Here is a 25,405-nt window from a genome sequence, read left to right on the forward strand (position 1 = left end):
TCTAGACTGGTAGCAGGAATGTCACCTTACTCAACTGGTAGAAAAATTTCTCCCTTCATTTCTTTCATAACAAATATCTATGCCGTGTCTGTCCTTCCATGAGAGTTAATGTCAGACTATGCCATTTTTAGCATCCATTGTATATCTTCTTAATATCTAGTATGATGCCTGATATTTAGCAGAGTCTTCTAAAAGTTTCTTTCACAAATGAATAAATATTCTTTGTTACCTAACACATATGGCATAGCATCTTATTGTGTATCTTCTCTCACCTCAGCCGATACATTGCCACAAACATAGTTACACACATGTAATTTGAAAATTCATATTATTTTTTAAAAACTCAGCTTCAACTCAGAGTTGACTTTCTTCAGAAAGCCTATTCTATCCTTTCTTCCCTCATCTTTTGTTCTATACTAAATATGTCTGCATCATTGTACTTACCATATTGAATTATACATATGAGCATTTATATTACTCTCCATTACAAGTTTAAGATTTCTTGGTAGCAGAGACCATACTGATTATTTTTAACATTGTACTCCTGTTGTCTAGCAGAGTACCTTTCTCTTATTTTACAAGTCTTAAATATCTGATGAGTGAATGAATAGAGAGACTGTCCCAACGATGTGAAAAATAAATTAAGTAACTGTTTCTGATTGCAAGTTATAGAACATTAGCAATTGCCTCATAAAAAGGCATGCCCTGGGATTTCAAGCCAATCAGTACACCTCTAGAAAGCTTAAGTGGCTAGAACTAAATCTAATCAAATAAAAATAAATCAGCTCCTCATTTACATTACATATTTCTCCTAATGCTATCCCTCCCCCATCCCCCAAGATCATGACAGGCTCCAGGATGTGATGTTCCCTGCCCTGTATCGAAGTGTTCTCATTGTTCAATTCCCACCTATGAGTGAGAACATGCGGTGTTTGATTTTCTGTCCTTGCAATAGTTTGCTCAGAATGACAGTTTCCAGCTTCATCCATGTCGCTACAAAGGATGTGAACACATCTTTATTTTATGGCTAGATAGTATTCCATGGTGTACATGTGCCACATTTTCTTAATCCAGTCTATCACTGATGGACATTTGGGTTGGTTCCAAGTCTTTGCTATTGTGAATAGTGCCACAATAAACACATGTGCATGTGTCTTTATAGTAGCATGATATATAATCCTTTGGGTAGATACTCAGTAATGAGATTGCTGGGTCAAATGGTATTTCTAGTTCTAGATCCTTGAGGAATCTCCACACTGTCTTCCACAATGGTGGAACTAGTTTACACTCCCACCAACAGTGTAAAAGCATTCCTATTTCTCCATATCCTCTCCAGCACCTGTTGTTTCCTGACTTTTTAATGATCCCCATTCTAACTGGTGTGAGATGGTATCTCATTGTGGTTTTGATTGAATTTCTCTGATGACCAGTGATGATGAGCATTTTTTTCACATGTCTGTTGGCTGCATAAATGTCTTCTTTTGAAAAGCGTCTGTTCATATCCTTTGCCCACTTTTTGATGGGGTTGATTTTTCCTTGTAAATTTGTTTAAGCTCTTTGGAGGTTCTAGATATTAGCCCTTTGTCAGATGGGTAGATTGCAAAAATTTTCTCCCATTCTGTAGGTTGCCCGTTCACTCTGACGGTGGTTTCTTTTGCTGTGCAGAAACTCTTTAGTTGAATTAGACCCCATTTGTCTATTTTGGCTTTTGTTGCCATTGCTTTTGGTGTTTTAGTCATGAAGTCCTTGCCCATGCCTATGTCCTGAATGGTATTGCCTAGCTTTTCTTCTAGGGTTTTTATGGTTTTAGGTCTAACATTTAAGTCTTTAATCCATCTTGAATTAGTTTTTGTATAAGGTGTAAGGAAGGGATCCAGTTTCAGCTTTCTACATATGGCTAGCCAGTTTTCCCAGCACCATTTATTAAATAGGGAATCCTTTCCCCATTTCTTGCTTTTGTCAGGTTTGTCAAAGATCAGATGGTTGTAGAGGTGTGGTGTTATTTCTGAGGCCTCTGTTCTGTTCCATTGGTCTATGTCTCTGTTTTGGTACCAGTACCATGCTGTTTCGGTTACTGTAGCCTTGTAGTATAGCTTGAAGTCAGGTAGCATGATGCCTCCAGCTTTGTTCCTTTTGCTTCATTGTCCTGGCAATGCGGGCTCTTTTTTGGTTCCATATGAACATTAAAGTAGTTTTTTCTAATTCCGTGAAGAAAGTCATTGGTAACTTGATGGGATGGCATTGAATCTATAAATTACCTTGGGCAGCATGGCCATTTTCATGACATTGATTCTTCCTATCCATGAGCATGGAATGTTCTTCCATTTGTTTGTGTCCTCTTTTATTTTGTTGAGCAGTGGTTTGTAGTTCTCCTTGAAGATGTCCTTCACATCCCTTGTAAGTTGGATTCCCAGATATTTTATTCTCTTTGAAGCAATTGTGAATGGGAGTTCACTCATGATTTGGCTCTCTGTTTGTCTGTTATTGGTGTATAAGAATGCTTGTGATTTTTGCACTTTGATTTTGTATCCTAAGACTTGGCCGAAGTTGCTTATCAGCCTAAGGAGATTTGGGGCTGAGACGATGGGGTTTTCTAAATATACAGTCATGTCATCTGCAAACAGGGACAGTTTGACTGCCTCTTTTCCTAATCGAATACCCTTTATTTCTTTCTCTTGCCTGAGTGTCCTGGCCAGAACTTCCAACACTACGTTGAATAGGAGTGGTGAGAGAGGGCATCCCTGTCTTGTGCCAGTTTTTCAAAGGGAATGTTTCCAGTTTTTGCCCATTCAATATGATACCGGCTGTGGGTTTGTCATAAATAGCTCGTATTATTTTGAGATACGTTCTATCAATACCTAGTTTATTGAGAGTTTTTAGCACAAAGGGCTGTCGAATTTTGTTGAAGGCCTTTTCTCCCTCTATTTAGATAATCATGTGGTTTTTGCCTTTGGTTCTGTTTATGTAATGGATTACATTTATTGATTTGCGTATGTTGAACCAGGCTTGCCTCCCAGGGATGAAGCCAACTTGATCTTGGTGGATAAGCTTTTTGATGTGCTGCTGGATTCGGTTTGCCAGTATTTTATTGAGGATTTTCGCATCGGTGTTCATCAGGGATATTAGTCTAAAATTCTCTTTTTTGTTGTGTCTCCGCCAGGCTTTGCTATCAGGATGATGCTGGCCGCATAAAATGAGTTAGGGAGGATTCCCTCTTTTTCTATTGATTGGAAGAGTTTCAGAAGGAATGGTACCAGCTCCTCTTTGTACCTCTGGCAGAATTCGGCTGTGAATCCGTCTGGTCCTGGACTTTTTTTGGTTGGTAGGCTATTAATTATTGCCTCAATTTCAGAGCCTGTTATTGGTCTATGCAGTGATTCAACTTCTTCCTGATTTAGTCTTGGGAGGGTGTATGTGTCCAGGAATTTATCCATTTCTCCTAGATTTTCTAGTTTATTTGCGTAGAGGTGTTTATAGTGTTCTCTGATGGTAGTTTGTATTTCTGTGGGATCGGTGGTGATATCCCCTTTATCATCTTTTATTGCATCTATTTGATTCTTCTCTCTTTTCTTCTTTATTAGTCTTGCTAGCGATCTATTAACTTTGTTGATCTTTTCAAAAAACCAGCTCCTGGATGCATTGATTTCTTGAAGGGTTTTTTTGTGTCTCTGTCTCCTTCAGTTCTGCTCTCATCTTAGTTATTTCTTGCCTTCTGCTAGCTTTTGAACGTGTTTGCCCTTGCTTCTCTAGTTCTTTTCACTGTGATGTTAGGGTGTCGATTTTAGATCTTTCCTGCTTTCTCCTGTGGGCATTTAGTGCTATAAATTTCCCTCTACACACTGCTTTAAACGTGTCCCAGAGATTCTGGTACTTTGTGTCTTTGTTCTCATTGGTTTCAAAGAACATCTTTATTTCTGCCTTCATTTCGTTATTTACCCAGTAGTCATTCAGGAGCAGGTTGTTCAGTTTCCATGTAGTTGTGCGGTTTTGAGTGAGTTTCTTAGTCTCGAGTTCTAATTTGATTGCACTGTGGTCTGAGAGACAGTTTGTTGTGATTTCTGTTCTTTTACATTTTCTGAGGACTGCTTTACTTCCAACAATGTGGTCAGTTTTGGAATAAGTGCAATGTGGTGCTGAGAAGAATGTTAGTTCTGTTGATTTGGGGTGGAGAGTTCTGTAGATGTCTATTAGGTCTGCTTGGTGCAGAGCTGAGTTCAAGTCCTGGAAGTCCTTGTTAACCTTCTGTCTACATATACTACTATATATACTACATAATATATTATTTAACAGGGGTGACTGTAGATGAAATTTTTCTGTTTTAAATATGTCTGGAGGCTGGGTGTGGTGACTCCTGTCTATAATCCCAGCACTTTGGGAGACCGAGGTAAGTGGATCACTTGAGGTCAGGAGTTTGAGACCAGCCTGGCCAACATGGTGAAACCCCGTCTCTACTAAAAATACAAAAATTAGCCAGGCGTGGTGATGGGCACCTGTAATCCCAGCTACTCGAGAGGCTGAGGCAGGAGAATTGCTTGAACCCAGAAGATGGAGGTTGCAGTGGGCTGAGATCACGCCACTGCACTCCGTGATCTGTTGCCACCCTAGGCAACAGAGCCAGACTCCGACTGGAATAAAAAAGCATGTCTGGAGGCTGGATGCCGTGGCTCACGCCTGTAATTCCAGCACTTTGGGAGGCCAGGAGTTGAAGACCACTTTGGGCAACATAACAAGACCCCATCTTTACAAAACATAAAAGTAAAAAGTAAACATCTTGGGCCATGGAGTGGCAGCGGGCATCTTTTGCCTGTGATCAGTCACGTGATCCCAGCAGCACTTGTGTCCTGTTCCCAGTACCGTCCTGTAATTGGTCCCAGGATGAGCATTTGACTCCTCACAGCCAGTCAGAGCCTCCCTGGGAGGGTAAGGGGGCCCTCTAGTGGAGTTTTTCAGCACAGCCCGCAGATCCTCGTTTCGGACTTAAGCGAGGGCATAGGACTCCTCCCCGCTTGCGGGCGAGGGTCAGCCTCGCAGATTCTGCGGGAGAGACTCTCAAGGGTCACCAGCTGGAGCTGGTTCTGTGTCTGCAGGGAACCAACCATCTGGTGCTCTCTCCATTAATAGCCCCCTACCGCGAGTTTTCTCCTCTTTCTCTTTGTGACTTAGCTGAGGGTTCACAGAAGGGGCGGGGGTGGAGGGCTCAAACGCTGTCATACACGTTTGCTTTCCAAAAAACAGCAGGATACGAAATTCTATAAACACGAAATGACGGTACCTGGTACGTGACCCGAATGCAACTCAGAAGGGTGCCAGTAAGTTAGGGAACTGGCCTTTGGAAGGCTTCCTTCTTTTTAAAAACTATAATATTTCAGGCCGGGCGTGGTGGCTCACGCCTGTAATCCCAGCACTTTGGGAGGCCGAGGCGGGCAGATCACGAGGTCAGGAGATCAAGACCATCCTGGCTAACACGGTGAAACCCCGTCTCTACTAAAAATACAAGAAAACATTTAGCCGGGCACGGTGGTGGGTGCCTGTAGTCCCACCTACTTGGGAGGCTGAGGCAGGAGAATCATTTGAACCCAGGAGGCACAGGTTCACACCACTGCACTCCAGCCTGGGTGACAGAATGAGACTCCGTCTCAGAAAAAAAAAAAAAAAAAAGAAAAGAAGAAAGGAGGGAGGGAGAGAGAGAGAAATAAATTCCTCCAATTTACTATCAATCATTGGAAAAAATTCCATAATGATTCTAGTTTATTTGAAATATAAGGAATAAAAAGCAGGTTAAATAATACCACAAAGAAACAAATCACACAAATGCCGAATGTGAGGCATTCTACAAGAAAACTGGCCTAGTCTTTTAAAAAAGTTGGTGTTCAATGTTAAAATAAAAAAAAAGAAAAGTGGGGAGACTTTTTTTTTTTTTTTTCGACACAGTCTCGCTCTATTGCCCAGGCTACAGTGCAGTGGTGCTATCTCGGCTCACTGCAACCTCTGCCTCCCGGGTTCAAGTGATTGTTCTGCCTCAGCCTCCCAAGTAGCTGAGATTACAGGTGTGCACCACCATGACTAGCTAATTTTTGTATTTTTAGTAGAGAGGGGGTTCCACTATGTTGGCCAGGCTGGTCTCGAACTCCTGACCTCAAGTGATCTGCCCACATCGGCCTACCAAACTGCTGGAATTACAGGAGTGAGCCACTGCGCCCAGCCAACTTTTAGATTTGAAGAGATAAAGAGAATAACTAAATGCAATGTGAACCTTTGACAGAAACAGCTGTCATAGATGTTTGGGGGACAATTAAGAAAAATATTTTAAAATATGAACTAGATGTAAGATGATACTAAGGGATTATCGTTAATTCTCTTAGGTGTGACCATGCTATGTATTTATCAACAGTGTCGCATAAGAGAATATCCTTATTCTTAGAAGAGTGATTGTGTGCTGCAGTGTTCAGGGATAATAAATTACGATGTCCACCATTTACAGTCAAATGGTTGAGGGAAGAAAAACATATTTATGTATACACTCACACGTACATATGGAAAGACAGTATGAGAGAGAAAAAGTAAACTATGGCAAAATGTTAACTGTTATTTCATGTAAGTGGCGATGGTTCGTTGTACTATTCTTTCAATGTTTCGGAATGTTTGGCACTTTTCATTATAAAATGTTGGGAAAAAAACATAGTGCTGAGTGGTATGAAATACCTTAAATGTGAGTAAAAGTAATAAGAAGATAGATGAATATAAGGTACTCATTTGGCCTTTACATCATTCACTAATAATTTCATTGTGAATCCTGCAACCCCTCTAATACATAGATTCCATTTGATTTTTTAAAAACAGATTTATCTTTCTTTAACCAGATAATCAACCATATTGTTTAGAAATGTATCCCGTACTCTCTTAGAGTTTGTAAACTTAGTGAGGAAGATGTAATTACATGCCAGAAAAGTCAGGGAAAAGATGAGCTGTTTATATAAGGAATTTAGTTAACTGTTATCTGATATCTGTCTGAGATTAATGACAAAATATAAATGAAATGTTTGGTATGATGCCTGGTGCCAAAATAAAAGCTCCCAATAAATATTAGCTATCATCATCGTTATTGGGAGTAGTATTGAGAGATTACTTTTTAATCCTATGTATTGGTCAAAATATGTTAATTACTGTCCCCAAGTTTACATCCACTGATCAGTTAATTGGTTTAAAGAAAAGGATCCTAATTTTAATTCCATTGTCAATTTCATCTGTGTATTGATTCAGTGAATTTTTTCTCTTTGTGTTGAAAAAATCATGATTCATGATTCATAGGAATTAACTTTCTTCAGTGTGGAACAGATATTTTAAAGCTAGGTTTCATGAACACTTATGAGGTCCATGGACGGGCTTTAGCACATCCCCCTAAATCCTAATGGCCAGTTTATAAAAATGCATATGTGTACTTTGTGGAAATATAAGATCCATAGCTTTTCTCAGATTCTCAGTGAGTATGTGTCTCAAAAAAAGAAAAACTTATAAATTATTTTTTTTAGAGTCTCTACATTTTCCTCACAGCCTGTGTCTTTCTGATTAGGGAAGGTTGATATAAAAAACCTGAAAACCATTCTAGACAACATAGGAATCAAGCTCACAGATAAAGAACTTGAAGATCTGACACAAAGCCTGCCAGTCGGTGGTGAGCATGCTAGATACCACTGATTTTTGAGTTTTGTGTTTTATGTACCTTTAGCATTAGAAGGAAAGGGAAAAAAAGAACTTGTCATAATGCAAATGGAGTAACAAAGTAGGGAATGTAGTATTCTGAGTACTAGTGGCATGGTCAATACAAGAGCCTTCCAAATTCTGAGGACAAGAAAGCTGACCCCTAGGAAAAAGCCACTTTTGAATTCCATCTTTCCATTATCAAGTATAAGATTTGCTATTTTATGGGTTAGAAAGTCAAATTTACATTTTCTAAAGAAGTTTATTTTCAGTATTTATAATTGTTTCTTCATCTTCATAACATATTCTGAGTAAATATTTATCAAATGACTAGTGCTTAACACAATGCCCAGTATACTTCATAAGTGCTGCTACTAGGTGTTATAATCATAGGAGGCAGAAGAGTGTTCTTGTGATATAACGTGTTATGAGCTTCAAATTATGCATTTGTGTTATAGCTGATAATAAAGTGACTCTGAAAGCATTGGAGGATGAAGTGAAAGCTTTAACTGGTAAGAATTTGTTATAAATGATTTGCAATAAATAATGATTTACACTAAAATTTTTAACAGTATTTTTCTAATATCCTATTTGTGGCTTATAAATTCACATATTTTCAATATGTTGATAAAATATCAGCACTTACTGACTAACAGATTAACATTATCTGTGTTTTATCAGTAAAAAGAAAAGAACTATTTCTTGATAACATCTTATATTCTTTAGTACTTTTTTCCAATCAAATGATTTCACCAGTAATTATAGACCCAAAAAACTAGATGGACACAGTAAAAACAGGGTGAAGCATTAAAAGGATCAAAGTAATCAGTTCATTGCAAGCATCTAACCACATAGTTTTACAAAAATAAAATATGTCATACTTTTCTTTTTTTTGACTTTTTTTAAATTATACTTTAAGTTCTAGGGTACATGTGCACAACGTGCAGATTTGTTACATATGTATACATGTGCCGTGTTGGTTTGCTGCACCCATTAACTCGTCATTTACATTAGGTATTTCTCCTAAAGCTGTCCCTCCCCCATCCCCCCGCATCACGACAGGCTCCGGGGTGTGATGTTCCCCGCCCTGTGTCCAAGTGTTCTCATTGTTCATTTCCCACCTATGAGTGAGGACATGCGGTGTTTGGTTTTCTGTCCTTGCGATAGTTTGCTTAGAATGACGGTTTCCAGCTTCATCTGTGTCGCTACAAAGGACACGAACTCATCTTTTTTTATGGCTGGATAGTACTCCATGGTGTGCATGTGCCACATTTTCTTAATCCAGTCTATCACTGATGGACATTTGGGTTGGTTCCAAGTCCTTGCTATTGTGAATAGTGCTGCAATGAACATAAACACGTGTGCGTGTGTCTTTATAGTGGCATGATATATAATCCTTTGGGTACATACCCAGTAATGGGATTGCTGGGTCAAATGGTATTTCTAGTTCTAGATCCTTGAGGAATCTCCACACTGTCTTCCACAATGGTAGAACTAGTTTACACTCCCACCAACAGTGTAAAAGCGTTCTTATTTCTCCATATCCTCTCCAGCACCTGTTGTTTCCTGACTTTTTAATGATCGCCATTCTAACTGGTGTGAGATGTTATCTCATTGTGGTTTTGATTTGCATTTCTGTGATGACCAGTGATGATGAGCATTTTTTTCACATGTCTGTTGGCTGCATAAATGTCTTCTTTTGAAAAGCGTCTGTTCATATCCTTTGCCCACTTTTTGATGGGGTTGATTTTTCCTTGTAAATTTGTTTAAGCTCTTTGGAGGTTCTAGATATTAGCCCTTTGTCAGATGGGTAGATTGCAAAAATTTTCTCCCATTCTGTAGGTTGCCCGTTCACTCTGACGGTGGTTTCTTTTGCTGTGCAGAAACTCTTTAGTTGAATTAGACCCCATTTGTCTATTTTGGCTTTTGTTGCCATTGCTTTTGGTGTTTTAGTCATGAAGTCCTTGCCCATGCCTATGTCCTGAATGGTATTGCCTAGCTTTTCTTCTAGGGTTTTTATGGTTTTAGGTCTAACATTTAAGTCTTTAATCCATCTCGAATTAATTTTTGCATAAGGTGTAAGGAAGGGATCCAGTTTCAGCTTTCTACATATGGCTAGCCAGTTTTCCCAGCACCATTTATTAAATAGGGAATCCTTTCCCCATTTCTTGCTTTTGTCAGGTTTGTCAAAGATCAGATGGTTGTAGAGGTGTGGTGTTATTTCTGAGGCCTCTGTTCTGTTCCATTGGTCTGTGTCTCTGTTTTGGTACCAGTACCATGCTGTCTTGGTTACTGTGGCCTTGTAGTATAGCTTGAAGTCAGGTAGCATGATGCCTCCAGCTTTGTTCCTTTTGCTTAGGATTTTCTTGGCAATGCAGGCTCTTTTTTGGTTCCTTGTGAACTTTAAAGTAGGTTTTTCCAATTCCATGAAGAAAGTCTTTGGTAGCTTGATGGGGTGGCATTGAATCTATAAATTACCTTGGGCAGCATGGCCATTTTCACAACATTGATTCTTCCTGTCCATGAGCATGGAATGTTCTTCCATTTGTTTGTGTCCTCTTCTATTTTGCTGAGCAGTGGTTTGTAGTTCTCCTTGAAGATGTCCTTCACATCCCTTGTAAGTTGGATTCCCAGGTATTTTATTCTCTTTGAAGCAATTGTGAATGGGAGTTCACTCATGATTTGGCTGTCTGTTATTGGTGTATAAGAATGCTTGTGATTTTTGCACTTTTATTTTGTATGCTGAGACTTGGCCAAAGTTGCTTATCAGTTCTGTCTCATTGATCTGTCAAATATTCACAGTGGGGTGTTAAAGTCTCCCATTATTATTGTGTGGGAGTCTAAGTCTCTTTTTAGGTCTCTCAGCACTTGCTTTATGAATCTGTGTGCTCCCGTATTGGGTGCATATATATTTAGGATAGTTAGCTCTTCTTGTAGAATTGATCCCTTTACCATTATTTATTGGCCTTGTTTGTCTCTTTTGATATTTATTGATTTACAGTCTGTTTTATCAGAGGCTAGGATTGCCACCCCTGCTTTTTTTTGTTTTCCATTTGCTTGGCAGATCTTCCTCGATCCCTTTATTTTGAGCCTGTGTGTGTCTCTGCACATCAGATAGGTCTCCTGAATACAGCACACTGATGGGTCTTGACTCTTTATCCAATTTGCCAGTCTGTGTCTTTCAATTGGAGCATTTAGACCATTTACATTTAAGGTTAATATTGTTATGTGTGCATTTGATCCTGTCATTATGATGTTCTCTGGTTATTTTGCCCATTAGTTGCTGCAGTTTCTTCCTAACATTGATGGTCTTTACAATTTGGCATGTTTTTGCAGTAGCTGGTATCGGTTGTTTTTTTCCATGTTTAGTGCTTCCTTCAGGAGCTCTTGTAAGGCAGGCCTGGTGGTGACAAAATCTCTCCACATTTGCTTGTCTCTAAAGGATTTCATTTCTCTTTCACTTACAAAGCTTGGTTTGGCTGGATATGAAATTCTTGGTTGAAATTCTTTTCTGTAAGAATGTTGAATATTGTCCCCCACTCTCTTCTGGCTTGTAGAGTTTCTGCTGAGAGATCCGCTGTTAGTGTGATGGGCTTCCCTTTGTGGGTAACCTGACCTTTCTCTCTGGCTGCTTTTAACATTTTTTCCTTCATCTCCACCTTGGTTAATCTGACAATTATGTGTCTTGGGATTGCTCTTCTCGAGGAGTATCTTAGTGGTGTTCTCTGTATTTCCTGAATTTGAATGTTGGCCTACCTTGCTAGGTTGGGGAGGTTCTCCTGGATAATATTCTGAAGAGTGTTTTCCAACTAGGTTCCATTCTCCTTGTCACTTTAAGGTACACCAATCAAACGTAGATTTGGTCTTTTCATATAGTCCCATATTTCTTGGAGGCTTTGTTTGTTTCTTTTTACTCTTTGTTCTCTAAACTTCTCTTCTCGCTTCATTTCATTAATTTGATCTTTAATCACTGATACCCTTTCTTCCACTTGATCGAATTGGCTACTGAAGCTTGTGCATGCATCATGTAGTTCTCGTGCCATGGTTTTCAGCTCCATCAGGTCATTTAAGGTCTTCTCTACACTGTTTATTGTAGTTAGCCATTCGTCTCATCTTTTTTCAAGGTTTTTAGTTTCCTTGCGATGGGTTCCAACATCCTGCTTTAGCTCGGAGAAGTTTGTTATTACCGACTTTCTGAAGCCTACTTCTGTCAACTCATCAAAGTCATTCTCCATCCTGCTTTGTTCCATTGCTGGTGAGGAGCTGCGAACCTTTGGAGGAGAAGGGGCGCTCTGGTTTTTAGAATTTTCAGCTTTTCTGCTCTGGTTTCTCCCCATCTTTGTGGTTTTATCTACCTTTGGTCTTTGATGATGGTGACCTACAGATGGGGTTTCAGTGTGGATGTCCTTTTTGTTGATGTTGATGCTGTTCCTTTCTGTTTGTTAGTTTTCCTTCTAACAGTCAGGTCCCTGAGCTGCAGGTCTGTTGGAGTTTGCTGGAGGTCCACTCCAGACCCTGTTTGCTTGGATATCACCAGCGGAGGCTGCAGAACAGCAAATATTGCAGAAAGCAAATATTGCTGCTTGATCCTTCCTCTGGAAGCTTCGTCTCAGAGGGGCACCCAGCTGTATGAGGTGTCTGTTGGTCCCTACTGGGAGGTGTCTCCCAGTTAGGCTACACGAGGGACAGGGACCCACTTGAGGAGGCAGTCTGTCTATTCTCAGAGCTCAAACATTGTGCTGGGAGAACAACTGCTCTCTTCAGAGCTGTCAGACAGGGACATTTAAGTCTGGAAGTTTCTGCTGCCTTTTGTTCAGCCATGCCCTGCCCCCAGAGGTGGAGTCTACAGAGGTAGGTGGGCCTAGTTGAGCCTCAGTGGGCTCCACCTAGTTTGAGCTTCCCGGCTGCTTTGTTTACCCACTCAAGCCTCAGCAATGGCGAACGCCCCTCCCCAAGCCAGGCTTGCTGCCTTGCAGTTCAATCTCGGACTAGCAATGAACAAGGCTCCTTGGGCATGGGTCCCACTGAGCCAGGCATGGGATATAATCTCCTATCATGCCGTTTGCTAAGACCATTGGAAAAGCGCAGTGTTTAGGTGGCAGTGTCCCAATTTTCCCGATACAGTCTGTCACGGCTTCCGTTGGCTAGGAAAGGGAAATCCCTCAACCCCTTGTGCTTCCCAGGTGAGGCGATGCCCAGCTCTGCTTTGGCTCACCCTCCATGGGCTGCACCCAGTGTCCAATCTGTCCCAATGAGATGAACCAGGTACCTAGGTTGGAAATGCATAAATCACCCATCTTCTGCATCGATCACACTGGGAGCTGCAGACTGGAGCCGTTCCTATTTGGCCATCTTGGAACAGACCCCACTCATACTTTTCTTGTGTACCTTATTATACCAATCATCCTAATCTTAATAATTATGTGACCAAATTTTCTTCTGTGCTATCTGGTGTCATTCCTAGTATTAAGAATATATCCCTTTTACTAATATTAAGGGAAAAATTCTATTTTCAGTTTACCATTTCTCTATTTTTATCAAGAAATCTCACATTCTCACTCCTCTTCATTCTTGTATTAAAGACTATAGCAGCACAAGTATACTTTTAGATAACTTGAAATAATTAGATTGTTCCTTAATATTTTACTTATGAATGTTTCCTCTTTTTAAAAGGAGAAAAGATTGATACTGGTGATCTACAGAATATTTTAAAAAACATGGGGATTGAGCTTACAGATAAGGAGCACAATCAACTGCTAAAAACATTGCCCATTGATGGTAAGCCATGTAAATGCCACATGCCTTCCAGGGAACTTGATTTAATGGGCCTGTATAAGCAGTTCCCAATCTTTTAATAGGATAATTTCACCTAAAAAATGCCATAAGTTAATAGAAAGGCACTTTTGACTTGAAAAGAAGTTCTGTCATTACCTCTTCTAATACAATTTGAGTCATCTCTATGTTGCCATATAGTTGTCTAGGTGACAAATATTACTCCCTCAGATTAGTATTAGGTTTACAATATGAGCAATGAAAAAGAGAGGAATAGAACAAAAGTAGAAAAGAAGAAAGAAGTATTTTGATACATGTTTTAGTGTTCCATGTTGGATAGATTAATAGATCTAGATATATATAGATAGATTAATAAATATCTCTAATAGCGATAGATTAATAAATGTCTCTAATACCAAAGAATGAATAGGTTTGTCACTGTGGTGAATATTTCCATTCTTAAATGTCAATATTGTGTGACCATAAAATAGATTAATTTTAAAACCAAATCATTAAAATGTATCTTTCTGCAGTCCTATAATTTGTAATGTTTTAGTCAGTCTCCCTTATTAATTTCCTAGAGATCTGAATTGCACCTTTTCTTACAGCTAATGGAAAGGTGTCTCTAAACACGTTGCTGAAAGATGTGAAGCATAATAAAAGTGAGTAAGCTCAACGAGAACGTATATGAAAATCAAGTGTTAAATTTATATTAATAGAATATAATATTTATTTTGCTCATTGTAACACATCTGTATTTGTCCTGGTAATAGCCTTTACTTCATCTTAGAAGTAAATTCTCTACTGCTTTATGATTTTCAAACTTTCTTTGAAAAAACATTCCTATAAACATAAATAAAAGAAAGACATGCAGACAGACAGAAAGAAGGAAAACCAGGAAGATAGGAAGGGAGGGAAGAAGGGAATGAGGGAAAATGTTTGGCATTTATTCCAAAATTTGACCAGAAATGGTGAAAATCTGAGAGTGAGAGTTTAGGAAACATATACAATCTCTTATTTGTGGAAATGATAGATTAATGTTCTCCAGTTATGGTTGCTTAACCCCTGCACCATATAACCTTTCTATGGGTAGGTATGTTTAAGGTTTGAGGAAACAAGTTCTAATTTTAACTCTGCTTTTAACCTCTGGAGAGTAGAGCAAATCAACAAATCTACTACACTTTTGTTCTTTTCATGAAAATATTAGCAATAGTCATTTAAAAGTAACACCTGTTGGTTGAAGGTAATAACATACATGTATTAATGTATTTTTAATATTTTAGAAAAATACTTAATATTTTAGAGTTACTCCATTTTTCTCCCTTTTCTTTTACGTTCACAACAAGGGAAGGTTAATGTAAGTAATCTGGATGCTGTTTTGGAAGTCATGTAGGTCAAGCTTAGAGAAAAGGAACTTGATATGATAAAGGATCTCCTGAGTAATGGTGGGCATTATGGGAAACACTGTGATTTTATTTTTATTTATTTATTTATTTTTATTGATTGATTTTTTTGAGATGAGGTCTCACTGTGTCACCCAGACTGGAGAGCAGTGGCATGATCTCCGCTCACTGCAACCTCTGCCTCCCAGGATCAAGAGATTCTCCTTCCTCAGCCCCCCGAGGAGCTGAGATTACAGGCACGCGCCACTACCACCCGGCTAATTTTTGTGTTTTTGTAGAGATGGGGTTTTACCATATTGGCCAGGCTGGTCTTGAACTCCTAACCTCAAACGATCCACCCACCTCAGCCTCCCAAAGTGCTGGGATTACAGGGGTGAGCCACCACCCCCAGCCTGGAAAATGCTGTGATTTTAAACCTGAGCTTGCAGGATTAATTATGACTGTTTCAAAATTTTAAATGAGTTGCTGCCCGAGAGACATTTGAATAGCTGTCAGAAGAACTCACAAAAAAACAAACAAAGCTCTTCATTTTTATTCCTTTAAAACCTGTAATCACTTGCTTTATGCATCATAGGGGACGGTTGCTAGTAAGGAGGGGAGGAATTATTGTTTTATAAAAGTAGGATCTACAACCTGTTTTTAGTCGCTGATCCATATAATATTGATGATGCCAATCCAGGGTATAACCCAATTTGTTCAGCCAGAACTCATTCCTCTACTAATAGACATTGAGGTGCTTTCTTTTTACTTTTTGTTACTGTAATAAACAAGATACAGAGAAGTATATACTATATTATTGATTTTTAAAAATATATATACTTTTTGGCCAGGAATGGTGACTCACACCTGTAGTCCCAGCAATTTGGGAAGCCAAGGCAGGTGGGTCGCTTGAGCCTAGGAGTTTGAGACCTGCCTGGGCAACATAATGAAAGCCCATCTCTACAGAAAATATTTTAAAAATTGCCAGGCATGGTGGGTGCACACCTATAACTCCTGCTACTTGGGAGGCTGAGGTGGGAGAATCATCTGAGCCCAGGGTGGTTGAGGCTGCAGTAAGCTGTGATCACACCACTGCACTCCAGCCTGGGAGACAGGGTGAGCGTATACTATATATGTTTATATATAACCATTTATGTTATATTAGTATTATATATAAAGTATTACATATATTTATATATATTCATATGTGTGTGTTTGTGTGTGTGTGTGTGTGTGTATATATATATATATATATATATATAAAACGTTTATAAGCATAAGAAAAGTCTGGAAGGATATATGCCAAACCATTAGTAATGGTGGAATGTGGCAATAAAAATGAGAAGAGGTAAAAAGAGGAATTATTTACTTTTTCCCTGCATGCTTTTGTATTTTTTAATTTATTATACAAAGTATATCTTATATTATAATTTTTTAATCTTGATTTATTTTGTTTTCTTAATTTAAGATTGATACCAATGATGTAAAACTATTGGATTTTAGCTGAGCTCTTAGCCACCATTTGGTTCAGGAGATTACTAAACTGACCACATAAATAATTAGTCCCTATCAAACATTCCTTACTGTTTAACACTATTCACTGCCTGTTGCATCAACATATGACAATACAAGATAATAATCTTTACATGTATTGAAAAATATGCATAATTTCATTAAGTAAGTGAAAGTAAAGTTGGAAGACTGCTCAAATCAGACACAAAGGCCACTAAAAGTATGGACCCGACAGAATTAGACCATTTAATAATTGAAGGAAAATTCCACATGAATAGTGATTTGAAAGGCCATTTAAAGTAGCATGATTTGGACTTCAAAGGAGTTAGAAGAATCCTCAAGAAAAAAAAGTCAATCACTTTTGCAAAAATTACTTTCTATATGTTTTGTTTCAAAGTTTAAAATGATGCTGGCCAGGCATGGTGGCTCATGCCTGTAATCCCAGCACTTCAGGAGGCCGAGGCAGGTGGATCACTTGAGTCAGGAGTTCCAGACCAGCTTGGCCAACATGGAGAAACCCCGTCTCTACTAAAAATACAAAAATTAGCCTGGTATGGTGGCACGTGCCTGTAATCCCAGCTGCTCAGGAGGCTGAGGCAGGAGAATTGCTTCAACCGGGGAGGCAGAGGTTGCAGTGAGCCAAGATTACGCCACTGCACTCCAGCCTGGGCAACAGAGGGCAACAGAGCAAGACTCTGACAGCTATTCAAATGTCTCTTGGGCAGCAACTCATTTAAAATTTTGAAACAGTCATAATTACTCCTGCAAGCTCAGCCTCTGTCTCAAAAAAAACAAAGATGTTGTAGTAGGTAGTGATATAATTTTGCCGGAAAATCGTACCACAACACACTTTTAGAAGTTAGCATTTATTCATTGCTTATCCTAAAAATTATGGAATAGTTATAAATATGATTTGAATTTCCTTAAATATAAGATCATATAAACTTATTTTGATCATTTCCATTTTTATTCTCCAATCAAACCTTTTAGATCATTTTTATTTATTATTTACTATTAAATCTTGGTCTTCATTTTAACTGGATTTATTTTCATTGGTTATCTATTCAACAATAAATTGTCAATGAAAAGAACCTCCTGTACTATATGTCTTTTTTTCAGAGTTCATGTTATTGCTTCTCTCTGATTAAACTTTGTCTTACAGCCTACAAGAAAGTTGATCTGAAAAAACTGATGAATAAAGTAGAAGCTGTTACAAGTGAGAAAGTGACCAAATATATATTATTCTGATTTTTTTCAGTCAACTGATTTTACTTTTCTTAAATTAAACATTTTAAAAGAGTGATACTTAGTTTTAAAAGGCTGCTCAAAGCAAATGAAAACACACTTCATTTAAGGACAAAAAAGAATTATATATTTATGGCTAAGAATATCAGACAGTTCCTTTAACTTGTTTTGTTAGGCCTTTTGATTAAACTAGAGGTCCAAGTCCATTCTTATTCATCCTTATGATTATCTTCAGACATGAATACTCAGAAAATTAGCAATAGAAACCCTAACACTTGAGAGTATATTTTTCATACATTTAACCAACTGTTAGCTGATCACATAAAAAATAAATGTTATTTATAAAATAAATATAAATACTAAATGTATATGATTCCAATACTTTACACATATTTGATATGTGTTCCTGTTAATTTTAATGTCTTTTAAAATTAAGTTGTTTTTTAAAATAATTTCAACTTTTATTTTAGATTCAAGGGGTGTATGTGCAGGTTTGTTACATGGGCATATTGTGAGATGCTGAGGTTTGGGGCACAAATGATCCCATCACCTGTGGTGAGCATAGTACCCAATAGGTAGTTTTTCAACCCATGTCCCCCTCCTCATTACCCCCTCTAGTAGTCCCTAGTTCTATTTTTGACATTTTTATGTCCATGTGTACCCAGTGTTTACCTCACTTATAAGTGAGAACACACAGTATTTGGTTTTCTGTTCCTGTATTAATTTGCTTAGGATAATGGCCTCTGACTCTATCTATGTTTCTGCAAAGGACACAATCTTATTCTTTTTATGGCTGCGTAGTATTCTGTGGTGTGTATGTAACACATTTTCTTTATCAGTCCACCACTGATGGGCACCTAGGTTGATTCCATGTATTTTCTGTGGTGAACCTAAGAGTGTCTGTATCTTTTTGGTAGAACAATTTATTTTCTTCTGGATATATACCCAGTAATGGGATTGCTGGGTTGCATGGTAATTCTGTTTTAAGTTCTTTGAGAAATCTCCAAACTGCTTTCCACAGTGGCCAAACTAATTTACATTCTGACCAAAAGTGTGTAAGTATTCCCCTTTCTCCTCAACCTCGCCAGCATCTGTTGTTTTTGACTTTTTAATAAAGGCCATTCTGACTGGTGTGAGATGATATCTCATTGTGGCTTTGATTTGCATTTCTCTGATGACTAGTGATGCTGAGCATTTTTTTCATATGCTTGTTGGCTGCATGTATGTCTTGTTTTGAAAAGTGTCTGTTAATGTCTTTTGCCCACTTTTGAATAGAATTATTTGTTTTTGCCTGTTGATTTAAGTTACTTATAGATTCTGGATATTAGACCTTTGCCATATGCATAGTTTGTGAATATTTTCTCCCATTCTATAGGCTGTTTACTCTGTTGATGGTTTTTCTCACAGTGCAAAAGCTCTTTAGTTTAATAAGGTCCCATTTGTCAATTTTTGTTTTTGTCACAATTGCTTTTTGAGACATAAATTATATTCCAAGACCAATGTCTGGAATGGCATTTCCTAGATCTTCTTCCAGAATGCTTACAGGGTTTTTTTTGTTGCTGCTTGGGATTTTTTTCTTGAAACAGTCTTACTCTGTTGCCCAGGCTGTAGTGCAGCTGGAGTGCAGTGGCACTGTCACAGCCCACCACAGCCTCAATCTTCTGGGCTCAAGCAGTCCTCCCCTTTAGCCTCCCAAGGAGCTGAGACTACAAACATACACCACCACAGGGTTTCACTATGTTGCCCAGGATGGTCTTGACCTCCTGAGCTCAAAGGATCCTCCTGCCTTGGCCTCCCAAAGTAGGATTCTTATAGTCTGATGTCTTACATTTAAATATTTCATTCATTTCTAATTGCTTTTTATATATGGTGAAAGGTAAAGGTGCAGTTTCATTCTTCTGCATGTGGCTAGCCTGTTCTGAGAACTACCATTCTGATAAATGGCTAGCCAATTATCCAAGCACCATTTATTGACTAGGGCCTTCTTTCCCCATTGCTTGTTTTTGTCAGCTTTGTTGAAGATCAGATGGCTGTTGATCTGTGGCTTTATTTCTGGGTTCTCTATTCTGTTCCATTGGTCTATGTGTCTGTTCTCCTATGTGTACCATGCTGTTTTGGTTACTGTAGTCTTATAGCATAGTTTGAAGTCAGGTAATGTGATGCCTCCAGTTTTGCTTTTTTTTTTAATTAATTAAGCTATTTTTTAGTGAAATGATTGTGTCCAGTTTCCTAGACCTTAACTATGGCTTATCAATGTTTCAGCAACAAAACATGATGCCACATTTCATTAATAAGCCTGTAATCTCACTTTTTCCAGATTAATCAAAGATGTTTATTTAGCATTAATAGAAAATGTAATTATTATTTAGAATAATTAGGTAGTTCTTTAAAATCTCATGTGTTACCATTTCTATCTGTTTGAAGGAGAGGAAGTTGATGTTGATGACATGAAAACAATTCTAGGAAACATGGGGATAGAGCTTACGGATAAAGAACTCACAGAACTGGTAAATAATCTGCCAGTTGATGGTGAGTATTTCAAATAAAAATGTAATCTTCCAGGGAGGCTTACTGTTAAACTGTGAAAACTTCTAAAATTATCTAACTTTACTTTAAAAATAATCTATGACCCGTGTTACATAATTTTAAATGACCCCATTATATTTTAAAAGATTATTTGTGCCATTCAACTTTTAGTTTGAGAATCAACAATTGTGTCATCATGTTTTCTGTCATCAGGGTTCAGTTATATCTTTTATTACTTTTGATTCTACTGAAAGATCTAAAATTTAAGCCAGAATAAATGAGAAAAAGAAAGAGAATGGAGTGATTTAATAGGGGAAAATGGAAATATCACAAAATAATAAGAAGAAAGGATATGTTTCAACATGGTAGAGTGTCAGTATTAACTGCCTATATTAATAAAGTTATAACGTTCTCCACACCCTATGTAATTTCATTGTTTTTCAGTAAGTCAGAAAATTTCTAAGGCAGTTCATAAAGTATGTCTTCTGAAATTATTGTTTTTGTATTTTCTGTAAAGCCCCACATTTCTCTTGTATGATCTGAGCAGTGCTTCTTCTTACAGATGGAAAGGTCTATCAGAAAAGATTGCTGGATGGTATAAAGTTTCTTAGAGGTGAGGGAGATGCTTAATAAAATGCCGATTAATCTGAGATTATAATGTTTGGCATTTACATAATTTCCTTGTGATTAAATTGTGAATCCTACCACATAACATGTATATTATTACATACTTTTGTTTCTTTTATACATTAGCCTCTACTTTAAGGGATCACTTCTTATAATGTAACTCGGACAGAATTCCCATGCTGTCTTGGGATTTTCCAAATTTTGACAGAAGAAATCATTACAGCCAAGGTTGCACAGCAAAAAGTAAAGGGAAATTACTTTTTTAACTTAAATAAAATGTTAATTGGATTGCTTATAAGACAAAGAATAAATGTTTGAGGGGATGGATATCCCATTTTACGTAATGTGATTATTATACATTGCATGCCTGCATCAAAACATCTCATGTACCCTATAAATATACACACCTACTAAGTACTCACAAAAATTAAAATTAAAAAAATTTATGGGACGGGGCCAAGATGGCCAATTAGAAGCAGCGGCGTTCAGAGGCTCCCATCCAAAGAAAACATAATAAACATATAAATCCTTCACCGGCAACCAAGGTATCCAGATTCTCATCAAAATGGCTAGAAGGCTAGTTTGACTAATGGAGAGAAGGAAGAACAGTGTGGTGCAGTGGTCCACCTGCAAGCCACATGGGGAAGGAGAACCTCCTGCCCCCAGCCAAGGGAGGCAGTGAGTGAGCTTGCTACCCAGCTTTTTCCATGGAACTCTGCTGTTTCCACGGAACTGTGCAACCCACAGATTGGAAGATCCCACTCGTGAACCCATGCCACCGGGGCCTAGCGTCCCAACCCCTGGGACGCACAGTTTCTTACAGCCTCTCAACTGGAATCTGCTTACGCCTACTGAAATCCCAGTGGGGAGGATGACCAGCATTAGCTGAGGCTGCCTATTGTCTAAGTCATTTGAATTCCTTGTGGGAGGGGCAGCAAAGGACTTGCAACTGCCTAGCATGCTAAGCTCCCTGGGCGGGGGAAGGGTGGCACCCATTTCTATAGCTCCAGGCTGTACTTTTCCCCTTCTGGCACCAGGGAGGCTGGAAGGCTTGGTCCTAAGACTTGTCCCAACAGCCCAACACACCGGCTGTGGCAGCCTGTGGCCAGAGTGCCTTTTCAGGCCAAATCCTGACCCATCCTTCCTCATTGGGCGGGGCTTCCCTGCAGGATCTACAATAACTCCAGCGAGAGGCTCAGGGACAGAACTCGGATCTCCCTGGGCCTGAGCTCCTAGGGGGAGAGGTAGTCGCAGTCTCTGCAGGCCAGCAGACTTAGCCTGTCCTCCTGGCAATTCTGAGGAATCCAGGCAGCACAAACGAGTGGATTTCCCCCCAATGAAGCACATCCTCTCCACCAAAGGACAAAGTGCTTCATTAAATGAGTCCTGCAGCCTTTGCTACCCAACTGGGTGAGACCCTCCAACAGGAATTGTCAGACACTCTATACAGGAGCGATCCTACTGGCATCAGGTTGGTGCCCCTTAAGATCAGAAGTCCCAGAAGAAGGAGCAGGCACTCATCTTTGCTGTTCTCCAGCCTCTTTGAGTTACATCTCCAGGCACAGGAGTAAATCAGATTAATAGAGCCTGAAGTGAACCCCCAGCAAACTCCAGCAGCCCTACAGAAGAGGGACGTGACTACTGAAAGAAAATCAAGCAGAAAGTGACAACAACAGCATCAACAACAACAAAAAAGGCTCTCACAAAAACCTCATCCAGGGATCAGCAATCTTAAAGACTGAAACAAGAAAAACTAACAAAGATGAGAAGGAATCAACAAAAAAAAATGCTGAAAACCCAAAAAGCCAGAGTGCCTCTGCTCCTCCAAATGATTGCAGTGTCTCTCCATCAAGGGTGCAGAACTGGATGGAGGATCAGATGGATGAACTGACAGATGTAAGTTTTGGAAGATGGGTAATACAACTACAATGAGTTACAGGAGCATGTTCTAACCCAATGCAAAGAAGCTAAGAACCTTGATAAATGGTTAGAGGAATTGCTAACTAGAATAATCAGTTCAGAGAGGAACATAAACAACCTGATGGAGCTGAAAAACACAGCACAAGAACTTCCTGAAGCATACACAAATACCAACAGCTGAATCAACCAAGCAGAAGAAAGGATATCAGAGTTTGAAGACCACCTCACTGAAATAGACATGCAGAAAAGAATAGAGAAAAAGTAATGAAAAGGAATGAACCAAGCCTCCAAGTAATAGGGGACTTCATAAAAAGACTGAACCTACAATTGATTGGAATACCAGAAGGAGACAGAGACAATGGAAACAAGCTGGAAAACACACTTCAGGATATTATCCAGGAGAACTTCCCCAACCTAGCAAGACAGGCCAACATTCAAATTCAGGAAATACAAAGAACACCCCTAACATATTCCTCAAGAAAAGCAACCACAAGATGCATAATCATCAGATTCTCCAAGGTTAAAACAGAGGAAAAAATGTTAAGGGCAGCCAGACAAAAAGGTCAGGTTACCTACAAAGGGAAGCCCATCAGACTCACAGCAGATCTCTGTGCAGAAACCCTACAAGCCAGAAGAGAGTGGGGGCCAATATTCAAAATTCTTAAAGAATTTTCAACCCAGAATTTTATATACAGCCAAACTAAGCTCTATATAAAAATTCTGTATATAAAATTCTGTATATAAAAATTCTGTATATAAAATTTCTCCTTCATAAGTGGAGGAGAAATAAAAAAGACAAAGAAGACAAAGGAGAAATAAAAAAGACAAAGAAGGGCATTACATAAGGGTAAAGGGATCAATGCAAAAAGAAGAGCTAACTCTCCTAAATATATATGCACCCAATACAGGAGCACCCAGATTCATTAAACAAGTTCTTAGAGACCTACAAAGAGACTTAGACTTCCACACAATAATAGTGGGAGAATTTAACACCCCACTGTCAATATTAGACAGATCAATGAGGCAGAAAATTAACAAGGATATCCAGGACTTGAACTCAGCTCTGCACCAAACAGACTTAATAGACATCTGCAGAACTCTCCACCACAAATCAACAGAATATACATTCTTCTCAGTGCCACATGGCAATTATTCTAAAATCGATCACATAATTTCAGGTAAAACACTCCTCACCAAATGCAGAAGAACGGAAATCATAACAGTCTCTCAGACAACAGTGCAATCAAATTAGAACTTAGAATTAAGAAACTCACTCAAAACCACACAATTTCCTGGAAATTGAACAACCTACTCCTGAATGACTCCTGAGTAAATAATTAAATTAAGGCAGAAATCAAGATGTTCTTTGAAACTAATGAGAACAAAGAGACAATGTACCAGAATCTCTAGGACACAGCTAAAGCAGTGTTAAGAGGGAAATTTATAGCACTAAATGCCCACATCAGAAAGCTAGAACAATTAAAAGAGCTAGAGAGACAAGAGCAAAGTAATCCAAAAGCTAGCAGAAGACAAGAAATAACTAAGACCAGAGAAGAACTGAAGGAGATAGACACACAAAAAACCATCCAAAAATCAACGAATCCAGGAGCTGGTTTTTTGAAAAAATTAACAAAATAGACTGCTAGCTAGCAGAGAATATCACCACTGACCCCACAGAAATGCAAACTGCCATCAGAGAATACTATAAACACCTCTATACAAATAAACTAGAAAATATAGAAGAAATGGATAAATTCCTAGATGCATACACCCTCCCAAGACTAAACCAGGAAGAAGTTGAATCTCTGCATAGACCAATAACAAGCTCTGAAATTGAGGAAGTAATTAATAGCCTACCAACCAAAACAAGGACTAGACGGATTCACAGCTGAATTCTATCAGAAATACAAAGAGGAGGTGGTACCATTCCCTCTGAAACTATTCCAAACAATTGAAAAGGAGGAACTCCTCCCTAACTCATTTTATGAAGCCAGCAACATCCAGATACCAAAACTGGGAAGAGACAGAACAAAAAAAGAAAACTTCAGGCCAATATCCCTGATGAACATCAATGCGAAAATCCTCAATAAAAAACTGGCAAACCAAATCCAGCAGCACAGCACATCAAAAAACTTATGCACCATGATCAAGTCAGCTTCATCCCTGGGATGCAAGGCTAGTTCAACATACAGAAATCAATCGACATAATCCATCACATAAACAGAACCAAAGACAAAAACCACATGATTATCTCAATAGATGCAGAAAAGGCCTTTGATAAAATTCAACATCCCTGCGGCTGGGCGCAGTGGCTCACGCCTGTATTACCAGCACTTTGGGAGGCCGAGGCGGGTGGATCACGAGGTCAGGAGATCGAGACCATCCTGGCTAACATGGTGAAACCTCGTCTCTACTAAAAATACAAAAAATTAGCCAGGCGTGGTGGTGGGTGCCTGTAGTCCCAGCTACTCGAGAGGCTGAGGCAGGAGAATGGCGTGAACCCAGGAGGTGGGGCTTGCAGTGAGCTGAGATCGCACCACTGCACTCCAGCCTGGGCAACAGAGTGAGACTCCGTCTCAAAAAAAAAAAAAAAAAAATTCATCATCCCTTCATGTTAAAAATTCTCAATAAACTATGTATTGATGGAACATATCTCAAAATAATAAGAGCTATTTATGACAAACCCACAGCCAATATCATATTGAATGGGCAAAAGCTGGAAG

The 25,405-nt window shown here is 38.8% G+C and overlaps 1 protein-coding gene across 1 annotated transcript in view; it reads left to right on the top strand.

Moving 5' to 3' along the window:
• Positions 1–25,405, top strand: part of LOC100445724 (EF-hand calcium-binding domain-containing protein 3) — a 544,420-nt gene that overhangs the window by 317,716 nt on the left and 201,299 nt on the right. The window contains exons 54-60 of the mRNA XM_063718854.1: positions 7,571–7,672; positions 8,157–8,210; positions 13,372–13,476; positions 14,079–14,132; positions 17,527–17,580; positions 20,034–20,138; positions 20,698–20,748. Of these exons, the coding sequence (XP_063574924.1) occupies positions 7,571–7,672; positions 8,157–8,210; positions 13,372–13,476; positions 14,079–14,132; positions 17,527–17,580; positions 20,034–20,138; positions 20,698–20,748 (525 nt within the window). The remainder of the gene's footprint in view (positions 1–7,570; positions 7,673–8,156; positions 8,211–13,371; positions 13,477–14,078; positions 14,133–17,526; positions 17,581–20,033; positions 20,139–20,697; positions 20,749–25,405) is intronic.

Source organism: Pongo abelii, chromosome 19 (assembly GCF_028885655.2).
Source record: "Pongo abelii isolate AG06213 chromosome 19, NHGRI_mPonAbe1-v2.0_pri, whole genome shotgun sequence".
Classification (NCBI taxonomy): domain Eukaryota; kingdom Metazoa; phylum Chordata; class Mammalia; order Primates; family Hominidae; genus Pongo; species Pongo abelii.